General features: G+C 50.3%; 1 protein-coding gene across 1 annotated transcript in view; it reads left to right on the top strand.

Annotated features, from left to right (window-relative positions):
• Positions 1 to 15,352, top strand: part of LOC137432281 (myotubularin-related protein 5) — a 128,969-nt gene that overhangs the window by 68,678 nt on the left and 44,939 nt on the right. The window contains exons 22-26 of the mRNA XM_068124082.2: positions 7,656 to 7,851; positions 8,075 to 8,202; positions 8,342 to 8,520; positions 9,594 to 9,730; positions 9,893 to 10,103. Coding sequence (XP_067980183.2) covers positions 7,656 to 7,851; positions 8,075 to 8,202; positions 8,342 to 8,520; positions 9,594 to 9,730; positions 9,893 to 10,103 — 851 coding nt within the window. The remainder of the gene's footprint in view (positions 1 to 7,655; positions 7,852 to 8,074; positions 8,203 to 8,341; positions 8,521 to 9,593; positions 9,731 to 9,892; positions 10,104 to 15,352) is intronic.

Consider the following 15,352-nt stretch of genomic DNA (forward strand, 5'->3'; position numbering starts at 1 on the left):
ATCATCCTGCCTGTGAAACACCAGGTTGACAGTTTATAGCTGGGTCGGGTTTCAAATCCAGTCTAGACAGCTTAGAAGTGAGTGTGTATACCTCTTGGCAATAAAGGAGTATGATTAAATTGTCTACGTTTGGGTATTTAATATTGGCTATGCTTTGTTAGTTTTGTTTGAACACGATTAAAACTAAATGGTATTCATGGAATACTTACCCTGTGCAATGAACTTGGTTGCGACCGAACTCTTGTTTTTTTAACGTTTTTTTTTTTTATCCCATATGGCTGCCAGACCACACGAGCGATTACATCATAAATTTCAATTCTCTAATATAATTGTTGCGCAGATCACGCTCAAGAAATTTCAAACTGATCAGACTAAGCGTTGTCCCCGTTCGAATTATGACGTCATAATTACGGCACCAATGATATCATCATTAACATCTATTCCCCAATGCGGAGTTCTTTACAATGAGCCAAGTTTAATTTTTTTCCATGGAGCGGTTTCAGAGATATAGAGGTGCAACGTTTTTTTATTTTTCCAATATGGCACCTGTACCACGTGACCTATGACATCATAATCATTTAAAAAATTATACAAGAGCGCCATTAGGCGCTCCTATGGTAGAAATTTCGTGTCCATCAGACTAACAGTTGCAGAGGAATTTTTTTTTTCCGTACTGATCATATCAAACATTGTACTTGTCGAATTATGAAATCATAATGAAGGCACCGATGACATCATCATTAAAAAAAACAATAAAAAAAACATCATCATTAACATATCTTATTCCCCATGTGGAGTACTTCATTATGAGCCTTGCTTCAACTTTTTCCATTGAGCGGTTAGGGAGATATAAGGGGTGTTGCAAAATAAATGATACTTTTTTCCTTTTGCAAAATAAATAATAAAGATGAAATGAAGTTTCAATTGGATGAAAATCCAACCAAAGTCTTTATTTCATTCAAAAATTAAAAACCCACGTTTAATACGCGTCAATATGTCCACCATTAGCTTCAGAAAACATTTGAAGTCGACTTTTACAAGATTTCAGGAAAGACACAAACATTAGTCGCAAATACGACGGAGACAACACGCAGGCAACGTGCGCGACACGTCATGATGACGCACGCAAAATTTGAAGTAAAAAATCGCGGACATGTGGTCAATACAATCTGGGGGAGGGGGGGGAAAGTATCATTTATTTTGCAACACCCTGTAGAGGTGTAACGTTTTCCAGGATGGCGTCCATACCACGTGACCTATGATATCATAATTATGAATAAAAAAATTATACAGGCCCGTGAGGGTTCTACAGGCTCCTATTGTAAATTTTTGTGTCAATCGGACCAATGGTTGCCAAGAAAATGAATTTTGAAAATGCCGACACACCACATGTACGTACGAAACCGAATGCCTAACCCTGCTTTTCGCTTTGCGTGCGCAGGGTTATATATATATATATTGAAGGAACTGCGCTCCAACGCGAGTCGAAAGAATTGACGCGACCAAAGACGGAATTCGTCCGAGTTGCTTTATTGAAACAAAACAGCTCAGGTATTCTGACCAGCCCGTTTATCGGGCAACAATATATATACACATTTATGTCGGGAAGTTTGCCCGGCAAAAGCTATACCGGGCATGCCCGGGTATCAAGGGCGAGCCTTGGAAAGGCGAGTCTGGACCTGCCCGGGCGTGTTTGGCTGCGGCCTGGCAAGTCGAGGCTGGGCGTGCCCGGGCGCTCTGGGCGAACACTTGAAAGGCGATAGCGGGCATGCCCGGACGCTCTGGACGAGCCCTGGAAAGGCGATAGCGGGCATGCCCGGACGCTCTGGGCGAGCCCTGGAAAGGCGATAGCGGGCATGCCCGGACGCTCTGGGCGAGCCCTGGAAAGGCGAGAGCGGGCATGCCCGGGAAAGACGAGACCGGGCGTGCCCGGGAGGTTCGGGCGTGCCCGGGAACAGTGAGTCCGGGCATGCCCGGGAGAGGCGCGTCTGGCCGTGTTCTGGCCGGTGCAAGGCGATTATGTACATCCAGCGGTAACCGCTACACACGCCCCTCCAGAATCGACCTGCACCGGCAGGGTCAATTTAAGGGGGGTCCGGATGACCCGGCCGAAGCGACCCCTGGAGGGTCGTGGGGAGGGGTCTGACGTGGTGGTGGGTGGTCGAGCGGGGGGAACTGTGGACGGGGGGCGGCCTCGCCGCGGAGGAAGGGCCAACCGTGGTGGTCGGTCGACGTCCATGTGCGCCGGTTTGAGGCGGTCCACAGAAATCCGGTCCGGCCGGCCGCCGAAGTCGACGATGAAAGACTTGTCGCCCCGTCGCAGGACCCGGAAGGGCCCGTCGTACGGCGGCCGGAGTGGCCCCCGGTGCGCGTCATGACGCACAAAGACGTACTCCGCTGTGCGAAGCGCCGGGGGGACGTAGGTCTGGGGGCCACCGTGGCGGGACGTCGGCACGGGGGCAAATCGTCGGGCGGCCTCCTGGAGGTCCGAGCGCTGGCGAGCGGCGGACCAGGGACTGGTAGCGTCAGGCACGAATTCGCCCGGTACGCGGAGTGGCTGGCCGTAGACGAGCTCGGCGGCGGACGCCTGGAGGTCTTCCTTGGGGGCCGTGCGAAGGCCCAAAAGGACCCACGGCAGCCGGTCGGCCCAACCGTCGTCCTGAAGGCCGGCCATGAGTGCGGCCTTCATGGAGCGGTGAAACCGCTCGCACAACCCATTGGCTTGGGGGTGGTAGGCCGTGGTGCGGTGCAGCGTGACCCCCAATGAACGGGCGACCGCGCCCCAAAGCTCAGACGTGAACTGTGGGCCGCGGTCGGACGAGATGTCCGCTGGTGCGCCGAAGCGCGCGACCCAGGTGGCGATGAACGCCTGCGCCACGTCGGCGGTGGTGGTGGAGGTGAGGGGCACGGCCTCCGGCCACCTGGTGGTCCTGTCCACCATGGTGAGCAGGTGGGTGAACCCCCGCGAGGGGGGCAGGGGACCCACCAGGTCCACGTGGACATGGTCGAAACGCCGTTCAGGCACGGCGAAAGGTGCCAGCGGGGCCTGGGTGTGGCGGTGGACCTTGGCTCGCTGGCAGGCCGTGCAGGCGTTGGCCCAGTCGCGGATGTTTCGTCGAAGGCCGTGCCAGACGAAACGCGCCGACACCAGCTTCTGAGAAGCTTTCCGGCCCGGGTGAGAAAGGCCGTGGATGGAGGCGAAGATGCGGCGCTGCCAGGAAACGGGCACGATGGGGCGAGGCTGGCCCTGGGAGACGTCGCAGAGCAGGACGGTGCCCGCGAAGGGGATGTCGGCCAGGCGGAGGCCCGTGTCCGCCACGCGGAGTGCCTGCACCGAGGCGTCGGTGGTCTGGTCGGCCGCCATGAGCGTGAAGTCCACGCCGAGGTGGACCGCGTTCGCGCTGGCCCGCGAAAGGCAGTCGGCCACGGCGTTGTCTTTGCCGGCGACGTGCTGGATGTCCGTGGTGAACTCCGACACGGCGGAGAGGTGGCGCTGCTGGCGGGCCGACCACGGCTCCGTGACCTTAGCCATTGCATAGACCAACGGCTTGTGGTCGACGAAAGCCGTGAACGGGCGGCCCTCCAGGAGGTGTCGGAAATGGCGAACGGCCAGGAATAGCCCGAGCAGCTCGCGGTCGAACGTGCTGTAGTTTAACTCGTTCGGCCGGAGTTGCCGGCTGAAAAAAGCGAGTGGCTGCCAAACCCCGTCCACCCATTGCTCATGGACGGCGCCCACCGCGTAGTTGGAGGCGTCCGTAGTGAGGGCGATGGGCGCGTTGAGCACCGGGTGAGCCAGCAGCGTTGCGTCGGCGAGGGCCCGTTTGGCACTGGCGAAGGCCGCGTCCATGGCCGCGGACCAAACAATGTCATGCTTGGCCGGCTTGCCCCGGAGGGCCTCGTAAAGGGGCCGCATGAGCTGAGCAGCGCGGGGCACGAATCGGTGATAAAAATTCACCATGCCGAGGAACTCTTGGAGGGCCTTGATGGAACGGGGACGCGGGAACGTGGTGATGGCCTCGACCTTGGTCGGCAGCGGCACGGCCCCGGTCTTGGTGATGCGGTGGCCCAAAAAGTCAACGGTCGTCGCGCCGAAGTGGCATTTGACCGGGTTGACAATTAAGCCGTGCTCGCTGAGGCGACCGAACAGTGTTCGGAGGTGGAGGAGGTGCTCGGCGCGGGACGTGCTGGCGACGAGGATGTCGTCCAGATAGACGAAAAGAAAAGGCAGGTCGCGCAGCACGCCGTCCATCAAGCGCTGGAACGCCTGGGCCGCGTTCTTGAGGCCAAACGGCATCCGCAAAAATTCGAACAGGCCGAACGGCGTGATGACGGCCGTCTTCGGGACGTCGGCCGCCCGGACAGGTACCTGGTGGTAGCCCCGTATCAGGTCAATTTTCGAAAAGATGACCCGTCCCGCCAAACGGGCGGAAAAGTCCTGAATATGCGGGATCGGGTACCTGTCGGGGGTGGTAGCGTCATTGAGACGGCGGTAGTCGCCACACGGGCGCCATCCACCCCCCGGCTTTGGCACGATGTGCAGTGGCGAGGCCCACGCGCTATCGGAGCGCCGCACGATGCCGAGGTGCTCCAACGCATCGAATTCAGCCTTTGCCACGGCGAGCTTGGCTGGGTCGAGGCGGCGGGCCCTGGCGTAGACCCGCGGGCCCGTAGTGGGTATGTGGTGCTCGATCCCGTGCCGCACCGCGACGGCCGAAAACGTCGGCCGCGTGAGGGCCGGGAATTCCACGAGCAGGCGAGCGAACTCGTTCGTTGCCGGGAGGGCGCACGCCAGTTCGGTCGGCGCGGAGCTGCTCATTGTGCACGCCAGGGAGCTGAAGGTCTCGGCGTGGACAAGGCGACGTCGTTTGACGTCGACCAGCAGCCCGTGCGCGCAGAGGAAGTCGGCGCCCAGCAAAGCCACGGGGACGCTGGCGGTAACAAAAGTCCATTGAAAGCGCTGGCTGCCGAAGCAGAGGGTGACGACGCGTGGGCCGAAAGTGCGTATGGCCGAGCCATTAGCAGCGACCAAAGAGGGGCCGCAAACTGCGTCCAGCCTGTCCTGCTCGGAGGCAGGTATGACGCTCAGTTGGGCGCCGGTGTCGCACAGGAAATGCCGTCCAGACGCTTTGTCCCGAATAAACAGCAAGTTGCCCGAGTGGCCGGCGCTCATGGCTGGGAATGAACGCCGGCCCGGCCGTTTCCCGACCTGCCGAAAGTGCACGGGGGCCGGCACGTTCGAGCCTTGTGTCCGAACCTGGCGTGGTAATAACACCACGCCCGGTCAGGTGGAGGCCCCGGCCGTCGTGTCGGAAGCGGGCGGTGCGGCGTGGCGGCCGCCAGTTGCACCGGCAGTTCGGCCTCCAACCGCGCAGGGCGCTCGGGCGTCGTGGGCGTCGCCTCGGACGGCAGCGGGCTCCAGGTAACCGCGCCGATGTGCTGGCCCGCCGAGGAGATCTTATCGGCTTCCCTGGCGAGGGCGTGGGAATCCGTGATCAACGTGCCAGCCAGGGCGAGGCGTACCGGGTTAGGCAGCTGACGGAGGAACAGCTCCCGGAACAGGAATGCCGGAGAGTGCTCGCCGAGCAACGAGAGCATATAGTCCATGCGCTCGGACGGGCGCGTGTCGCCGAGCTCGGGCAGGTCAAGCAGGCGCCGTGCGCGTGCTGCCGGTGAGAGGGCGAAAGCGCCGAGGAGGAGCGTCTTCAGCGCGTCGTATTTGTCAGCAGCCGGCGGGTGCTGGAGGAGGCTCAAGGCACGGGCCGCGGTGGCGGGACCGAGCGCCGCCACAACATGGTGGAAGCGGGTGTCGTCCGCGGTGATGCCTCCCAGGGCGAACTGGGAGTCCGCCTGGGCGAACCAAACAGCCGCGTGAGCCTCCCAGAAGGTAGGCAGTTTAAGCGTCACTGCCGTATCCATGTCGGTAGGTCACCAATGAAGGAACTGCGCTCCAACGCGAGTCGAAAGAATTGACGCGACCAAAGACGGAATTCGTCCGAGTTGCTTTATTGAAACAAAACAGCTCAGGTATTCTGACCAGCCCGTTTATCGGGCAACAATATATATACACATTTATGTCGGGAAGTTTGCCCGGCAAAAGCTATACCGGGCATGCCCGGGTATCAAGGGCGAGCCTTGGAAAGGCGAGTCTGGACCTGCCCGGGCGTGTTTGGCTGCGGCCTGGCAAGTCGAGGCTGGGCGTGCCCGGGCGCTCTGGGCGAACACTTGAAAGGCGATAGCGGGCATGCCCGGACGCTCTGGACGAGCCCTGGAAAGGCGATAGCGGGCATGCCCGGACGCTCTGGGCGAGCCCTGGAAAGGCGATAGCGGGCATGCCCGGACGCTCTGGGCGAGCCCTGGAAAGGCGATAGCGGGCATGCCCGGACGCTCTGGGCGAGCCCTGGAAAGGCGAGAGCGGGCATGCCCGGGAAAGACGAGACCGGGCGTGCCCGGGAGGTTCGGGCGTGCCCGGGAACAGTGAGTCCGGGCATGCCCGGGAGAGGCGCGTCTGGCCGTGTTCTGGCCGGTGCAAGGCGATTATGTACATCCAGCGGTAACCGCTACATATATATATATATATATATATATATATATATATATATATATATATATATATATATATATATATATATATATATATATATATATATATATACATATATATATATATACATATATATATATATATATATATATATATATATATATATATATATATATATATATATATATATATATATATATATATATATATATAATATATGTGACTGGCTCTGGCAAAAGCAGACACTTGGGGGCATTTCTCTTACCGAGAAAAAACCGAAGAGAGTCCAAATATGACCACAGGGACCAAATTGAGATTTTTATATGGATAGAAAGAGTAACTTCTCTAGATTCTTATGCACCACAACATTTTCCCAAGAAACAACAGAAAAGTTGTGAAATTCGACGAAGAATCTAAAATGTCATTCTCAAAATGTGTTCAAAAAGACACAAAGATCGTGAAATTTCGATGTTTTACTACATCATAATTTTATTATTATGTTTATGTTTACTTTATGTTTACTACATCATAATCAAAAATTTAATACATCATAATTCGAAGGAGATCCCTGACATACATGTTTGGTGTGAATGAAAAGCTCTACGTGTGCACATTATTTGTGCGTGTGAACTGTATTGTGAACTTTGAACCCAATTATCTCCATTGTTTAAACGAAAATATAATTGTCATTAAAATACCTTAACTTCGTTAAATTTCATCCAATTAACATAATGTATTTATCAAATGAAAGAGAAAAGCATGGGGAATATATCAAAATCTCAATTTGGATTTTTGCCCCCAAGTGTCTGCTTTTGCCAGAGCCAGTCACATATATATATATATATATATAGTCACAGGATCGATTTTGGAAACGTTATTCCGACATTTCTTCGACATGAAAACCATTTTAGCTAATGCTTTCTTTTGACGAGTTAGTTTTTAGTATTTAACCGATTCAATCCAGAGCTCTGATAGACGGATTGCTCGTTTTGTGCTTGAAAAACCTGAATGTGTGGAATTTGAGAAATTGAGTTAATTTGTGTGATTGTTGCTTTGTTTTGATTACACTGACTCCCTCCTCTTCCCAAACATGTTCCCCTCTCATTCATCTCAGCTCAAGCTTGTTCTGCCTTCTCTATTACCGAACGAGCAACTGTTCGGAGCAGGCCTAAGGGCATTTCTGCTGCCAGATGGACGAGAAGAGGCCTCAAATCCCGACACTGGCAGTCCCACGTTGCTCCCTGCGGAGGGTGCACTCTTCCTCACGACATATCGCGTTGTGTTCCTTGGGACACCATGCGAGCCCCTTGGTTTGTCCCTTCCCATGCCGCCCATAGACCTCATACAAATTCATTGGAGCTTATGCTCTGAGATTTATCCAGCACAAAACTTGACTGCCTTTGTCCTATCTTTTAAAGGGATTGTTGGGAGGTCGTGTAGATTGCATTGAGTAAATGGATGACGGGGAGAGAGTGTGGTCGAGGTTTGCTTCCTCTTGTAAAACATTTCCCACGTGTTTGTGCACGCTTGCAGCTGGGGAACAGATGGTCAAACGGAGCTTCCCCATTGGTAGCCTGTCCAAAGCAAAGAGGATTTCAGGACAGACATCACTTGAACAGCTTATTTCTGAAGGAGTTCAACTTCACAGCTCTACCTTCCAGGTACTTATTTTTGTTGATTCTGAGAACAGTTGATGCATTCATCATTTGTTTCCTTTTTGATGTCTGAGCAACAGTTCTCCAAATGGGGTGGGACCTGCAATCTCACCTTTGTTTTCCAACCTCGTGGTTTTGTCTGCAGCTTCTAAGGTTGGGCTTCGATGCTGATGTGGCCCCTGAGATGGTGGATGCATTCATCAAGCAGGTGCAGAAACTCCGCTGCCCTGGTTCTCCCTTGGGCACTTTTGCTTACATGCAGGGGAGTTCTGTTACTCAGCATCTGTGCACCAAAACCAAGGACAAGCCAAACCAAACATTTGTGTAAGTCTGACAAATTCAGCTGGCTCTTTACATGATTGTGTCGGTGATTTATTAGTCCGGTTTCACTGGAGGCGACTATATGTTTGCCCTTCATCTGTCTGTCTGTCCGTCCATCCATCTGTCCATCCCACCTGCTGTTTTCCTGACCTTTTCCCCGTACCCTTTAACATATTCAACTAAAACTTGGTACATGGCTTTAGTATGACAACTTGCAGATAAAGTTTGAGTATCGGGGTGTTTCGCCAAATTTCCACAGAGTTATGCTTTTTCGGAGGGCTTAAAACATCACACATTAGACATTGGTCAGTTTTCCAGAATTTTCCTCCTTACACTTTGACATATTGAACTGACACTACAATTTGTCCGACTGTATATTGCTCACGATTGCTGAATGCTTGGAACAAGAGAATTCATTGGGACCGGTAGGGGTCATGTACTGCATTGCAATTCTCACTGTGTGCTTGTCTGAGGGTATTGCATTGCTGAGGGTATTGCCTCGTCTGAGGAGAGGGTATTGCATTTGTGTCTGTCTGTCTGTCTGTCTGTCTGTTTTTCTGCACAGAATAAATATGATTTTCTCTGCAAATGTTGGTCCGATCGACAGGAAATTTTCACCATAGGTGCAACTCCACCTGTATAATTTTTTTAAGATAATGATGACGTCATAGGTCACTTGGTTCGGCCGCCATCTTGGAAAAACTGAAAAACTTTGCATCTCCATATCTCCGAAAGCGCTGAATAGAAAAAATGGAGAAATGGCTCATTGTAAAGAGCTCTCCATGTGGAATAACATATGTTAATGATGATGTCATAGGTGCCTCCATTATGACGTCGTAATTTGATAAGTACAAAACGTCATCCGATCAAGATGAAATTTCTTGAGCATAATATAGGAATAAGTTAGTGGAGAAAAAAACTGATGACGTCATCGGTCACGTGGTTCGGCCGCCATATTTGTTTTAACACAAAAGCCTTAAAAACCACCGAAAATACATCCTGGCGAGGGTTTGCAATCTCTGATTACTCTTTTTCTTGTTTTATTTGTAATCAAGTCGTTCTGCCTACTTCTGCAGATCGTTTTCAAAGAACATTGTCAAGAATGCTAAAAAGGCTGGTCTAAAGAGCATGGGATGGAGGAAAACAGCAACACAGCTTGGGGAGGCCTATCCGTCGAGGAATTCAGCCTTATGTGAGGAGGACCGTTATTCTGGCAAGTTGCATATTTGTAACACATCTGACCCCACGACACTCGGCTGACACCACAACTTGTTCAAGTCACAATCCATATGTGAGTCTTTCAGCAGGTGCTTACCCCCGTCTGTTAAAAGTACTGTGATCTGATTGCTACCCTATGTGACCATCATATTTGCAGTTATCTCCGAGGACACAGAGAGTCTAAGCTCAGCTGCTGGGCCTGGAACCATCTCGGTCAGCCACCTAGGGGTTGACCATGCTGCCGAGACCTTGTGTCTCCTGGATTTCCACCGCCTCGGGCTCACGGTCGTTGGCGCGAGCCCGAGTCGAGGAACTCTGCATCCATTTCGCATATCGCCGGTTAATGAGTTGCAAGCAATTTGTCAAACGTAAGCTGTGTCTCTGTCCGCGTACCGTAATCTCTATCTGCAATTGCTCCTGCATACCTGATTACCTGTGTATGTTAACTCAGATTAATCTGTATTGAATGGTCTTTCATGCAAACGCATCAAATTGGTATGAATTGTTGCTTTCACTTGATTTCCTCACCATTATTTATTATTTTCTAGTTGAAACTTGTGAATGAAAGGAAAACTGGTTCTGAACAAACATAACTGTTTTATATACAAGTGAACCCGGTGTGTACCCCGGTTTAGAATAGGTACACCGTATCCCTGCATGTGGTAAGAGGCGACTAAAAGGGTTGGCGTCGGGAAAGGCATTCGGCCATAAAAACATTGCCTCAAAAAGAGAACCATGACAATTACGACTACATATGGGCAGGGTACAGCCCGAAGTACCCCGTGGGGGACCCCACTCCCTCTCGTCAAAACTCAAGGTGGGGAACCCGATCGAAGCAAGGGTGGAAATCACTCCATTTATGACGACGAAGCATCTGATGCTCGACGTGGAGATCGGTTTCTGAGGTTTGGGACATGGAATGTAGGGACAATGACAGGGACATCAGGAGAAGTGGTGGAAGTATTGGTCAGAAGAAGAGTGGACATATGTTGTGTGCAGGAGACGAGATGGAAGGGAGGTGGTGTGAGAATGGTGAAGGGTAGGCAGGGACAGAAATACAAGTTTGTGTGGCAAGGGTGCCCAGAAGGCGTGAATGGTGTTGGTGTCCTGTTTTCTGAGGAGATTGTAGACAGTGTGGTGAGTGTGACTGGAGTGAGTGAAAGGTTGATGATGGTGAAAATGATGATTGGAAAGCTCTTGGTGAACGTCATCTCGGGATATGCTCCGCAGGTTGGTCGGAGCGATGAAGAGAAGGACAAGTTCTGGTGTGCGATAGAGAAGCTGATGGAAAACGTGAAAGATGAGGAAGTTGTTGTGGTAGGAGGAGACCTAAATGGACATGTGGGAAGGAGTATGGATGGTTTTGAGGGAGTTCATGGGGGTTACGGATATGGTGTGAGAAATGGAGAAGGTGAAAGGATTTTGGAGTTTGCTGATGGAGCTGATTTGTTGATTTGTAATACTCAGTTCCAGAAAGAGGATAATAAGCTTGTTACATACACGTCGGGTGGGGCGACGAGAACCGTTGACTACCTGCTGGTGCGTAGGCGAGATAGGGAGCACCTCTGGGACACAAAGGTGATCCCGAGGGAGGAGGCTGTTTCACAGCACCACTTGGTTGTCTGCGACATAAGGGTGACAGGTGCGAGGAGAGCTCGGCGGGTGAAGTACCAACCGAGAATGAAAGTGTGGAGGTTGAAAAAGGTGACAGTGAGGGAGGCATTAAAAGAGAGGCTGAGTATGGCAGAGGAAGATGTGGTTGAGCTTAAAAGTGGTTGGATGTCAATGAAAGATAGTCTGTTGGGAGCCGTTGGTGAGGTATGTGGATGGACAAAAGGACCACCGAAGCACTCGGAAACATGGTGGTGGGATGATGAAGTTGGAAAGAAGATCGACGAGAAGAGGAAGAAGTTCAAGAGTGGCAGAAGGCGAAGGGTATGGGGGCAGAAAACGCAGAGCATGAAAGTTATAGGGCAGCCAAGAAGGCTGCAAAGAAAGAGGTAGCAAAGGCGCAGGAGGCATGTAGGAAAATGTTCGGAGAACGATTCGGAAGAGGGTCAGAGAGCGGTATTCAGGATTGCAAAGCAGATAGCCAAAGAGAGGTGTGATCTGATGGGGGTGAGTTGCTTGAAGGATGAAGTGGGACAAATCGTTATGGACCCAGATGGAATTAAAGGAAGATGGAAGAGATATATGGAAATGCTGTTGAATGCAGAGAATGAATGGGATGGCAACAAAGAGAGTAACCCAGTTTTAGGACCGGCAGAGAAGATAACCGAGAAGGAAGTTGAGGAAGCGGTAAAAGCAATGAAGCGTAGAAAAGCGGGAGGGCCGACGGGAGTTGTGGGAGATATGTTGAAGGCAGCGGGAAATTGGGGTGTGAAGAGAATGACAGTGATCTGCAATCTGGTGGTGAAAGAAGGCCGCATTCCAGTGGATTGGGAACTGAGTACCCTCGTCCCTCTATACAAAGGGAAAGGTGACCCTCTGGACTGTGGCTCGTATCGAGTGATAAAGTTATTGGAAATTGGAATGAAGGTATTGGAAAGGGTGTTGGAGAGGAGGATAAGGAAGAAAGTGAAGATTGACGAAATGCAGTTTGGATTTATGCCAGGAAGAGGAACGACAGACGTGCTTTTTATTGTGAGGCAGTTGCAGGAGAAGTACATGGAGAAGAGGAAGAAGTTGTTTCTTGGGTTTGATGATCTGGAGAATGCATTCAATAGGGTTCCATGCGAAGTATTGACATGGGCATTGAGGAGGTTAGGAGTGGAGGAATGGTTGATCAGAGTAGTGATGGCAATGCACAAAAGAGCACGCACAGCTGTAAGGACGAAGGACGGGAACAGTGGTGAGTTTGAGGTGAAGGTGGGAGTGCATCAGGGGTCGGTACTAAGTCCACTACTATTTGTAGCTGTGATGGAGGTGCTGGCTCGGAACGTAAAGGAGGGTTTATCATGGGAGTTGTTGTATGCAGATGATCTGGTGTTGATTGCAGAAAGTATGGATGGACTGAAGGAGAAGATGAACAAGTGGAAGGAATTTATGGAGACAAAAGGTCTGAAGGTGATTAGCGGAAAAACGAAGGTGATGGCAAGTGGTAAAGCATGTGGTGAGGTGGAAAGAACTGGGAAGTGGCCGTGTGCTGTGTGCAGGAAGGGTGTCGGAGTGAATTCCATTCAATGTACAATGTGCGCTCAGTGGGTTCATCAAAAATGTAGTGGTTTGAGAGGGTCATTAACCAGTGTGGCAGCTACATTCAAATGTAAGGTGTGCACAGAGGGAGCTGCAGATGGATGTAATGTTGATTTGGATCTTGGAGACGGCGTGAATCTGGAAGGTGTGAAAACATTTTGTTACCTCGGAGACATGCTGAATGGAGAAGGTGGATCAGACTCGGCAACTTTTGCTGGAGTGAGATGTGCTTGGAAGAAGTTTCGGGAACTGAGTGGCATGCTGACGAGGAGGGGAGTGTCGTTGAAGCTGAAGGGAAAGGTGTTTGCTGCATGTGTGAGAAGTGTTATGATTTATGGGAACGGGACATGGGTAATGAACGTAGAGCAGCAACGAAGGCTGGAAAGGGTGAAAATGCGAATGGTTCGGTGGATGTGTGCAGTATCGTTGAGAGAGAGGAAGACAAATGATGAATTGCGAAAGATGATGGGAATAGAGCCTGTGATGGATGCTGTGAAGAGAAACAGTTTGAGATGGTTTGGTCATGTGTTGAGAAAGGATGAAAATGACTGGTTGAGAAGAGTGATGGAAATAAATGTAGAAGGAAGTGGAGGACGGGGAAGACCGAGAATGACTTGGCTAAAGATGGTCGAAGAAGAAATGAGGGCAAGGGGGTTAACAAGGGGAGATGCAGAAAATAGGGCAAAATGGAGAACATTGTCATGGGGACCGCAAGGCTAACCCCCACTCTTGCAGGGAAAATGGCCTTAAAATGCCTGTTGTTGTTGTTGTTGTATACCAGTGAGCTATATTTTTAAGGTGCAAGGTGGGGTAAAATAGCACGTTTCACGTGCCATCAATAAATTGAAATTATCAGTCTTTCCAGTGAAGCTCCCCCCACAAACCATATACTGCTAGAAAGCTTAGAGTATGAGGAATCCAAAAATACAGACACAAGTGAATTTCGGATACAAATTTCTGTCTTCTACCGACTCCTCTCCGGCCTTGCTCCCCCAGCTCTCTCTGTGCTCTGTCCCCCCAATATTCCTTCAGGTTGCACAAGATCTGCCTGCAACCCTCTTATGGTTAAACTGCCAAAGTCTAGGCTCTCTGCTCACCTTCACTCTTTCATTCCCCTTTTCTCCCGCCTCTGGAACAAACTCCCCCACTCCCTTCAATCCCACTCCTCCCTCCAGGTCTTTAAAACAGCTGTTCACCACCATCTCTTATCTTCCCCCATCGAAAACCTTGATCTTTTCTACCCCCGGTAATTCACCCCAGAGTCCTTGCAGTGTTCATATGTTTTATTCCTCTCCCACCTCCCCCCAAGTCCTCCCGATGTCCCTGCTCTCAAATGTTGTGTTTCTGTCCTTCCCCCTCTTCCCCCTCTCTTTTGTGTCCTTCCCCCTCTCTCCCCATCTTGTCTGCCGCTCCCCTTGTTTTTTGTGTTTTGTGTGTCGGTTTTGTGTGTCGGTTTGTCTTTTTGTGTGATTAATGTTAGCTCTTTCACGAGCCTCGATCTTGTATAGAAAAAAAAAAGAAAAAAAAAAAGTAAACATGTGAGCTTTAATTTTCTAGACACATACAAAAATATGTTTTTTTGGTTGACATAATTGAAACTGGAACTACTGCTAACTGCCTCAGTCAATCTGTTATTTACCCCTTTGGGTAGTTAGTATGGGTATATCCAAAGAGACCAGTGATGGCTCTTCAGTAAATTGTAATGATTAATTACACAAAATGTTTTTTCTTTATTTTTAAAGAAAAATACAAGGATTTTTTTCATAACTCAATTTGTAGTAGGGGTATCTTAAAAATCCCTCATTAATTCATCCAACATGTTAAGATGATAATTATTAATGCCAAATTTCATTCAATTTGGATGATTAGTTTTCACGTTTTTTTTAAAAAAGGTTGTCTGATGGTCTAACTGGGGCGTCAATCGGTAGAGCGCATACCTCCACCAGGTTGAACAGTTTACGTTTTGTGTCCCACTGATGGTGTCAGATCTTGATGCGGACCTTAACCAAAATATAATTGCCTTGTTCTTGTCACCTCACCAACTTGTCCACCAACTTGTCACTTCCGTTTCCGGTCTTGCTGGCGATGGTTCGTTTTTTCGCAGGTCTCCACGCTCTCCATCGAAATCGAAGTTAAGTCATTGTTCCAATTTGTATTTTCGTTATAACTGTATTTCTTTTATGGTGTATGTACGTTTATTGTCCCGTCAAAGATTTTCGGTGCAAATCTTTCATACCTGTATTGAAAATCGCGTTAATTCGTGTCGTCTCGAGGTCTTGTACAGTGTACACTGTACAACCTTGAGGCTTTGTTTTTCTCTCAGCGCCTGTCGTTTGTGATCCAATAACTTTCGTTCTCTGTTTTCGCAGTCTTTCCACCCCAAAGCCTACTTCCTTATGTAAATCTCAACTCAAAAAAAAAA

Source organism: Myxine glutinosa, chromosome 8 (genome assembly GCF_964187855.1).
Source record: "Myxine glutinosa chromosome 8, kmMyxGlut1.1, whole genome shotgun sequence".
Lineage (NCBI taxonomy): Eukaryota > Metazoa > Chordata > Myxini > Myxiniformes > Myxinidae > Myxine > Myxine glutinosa.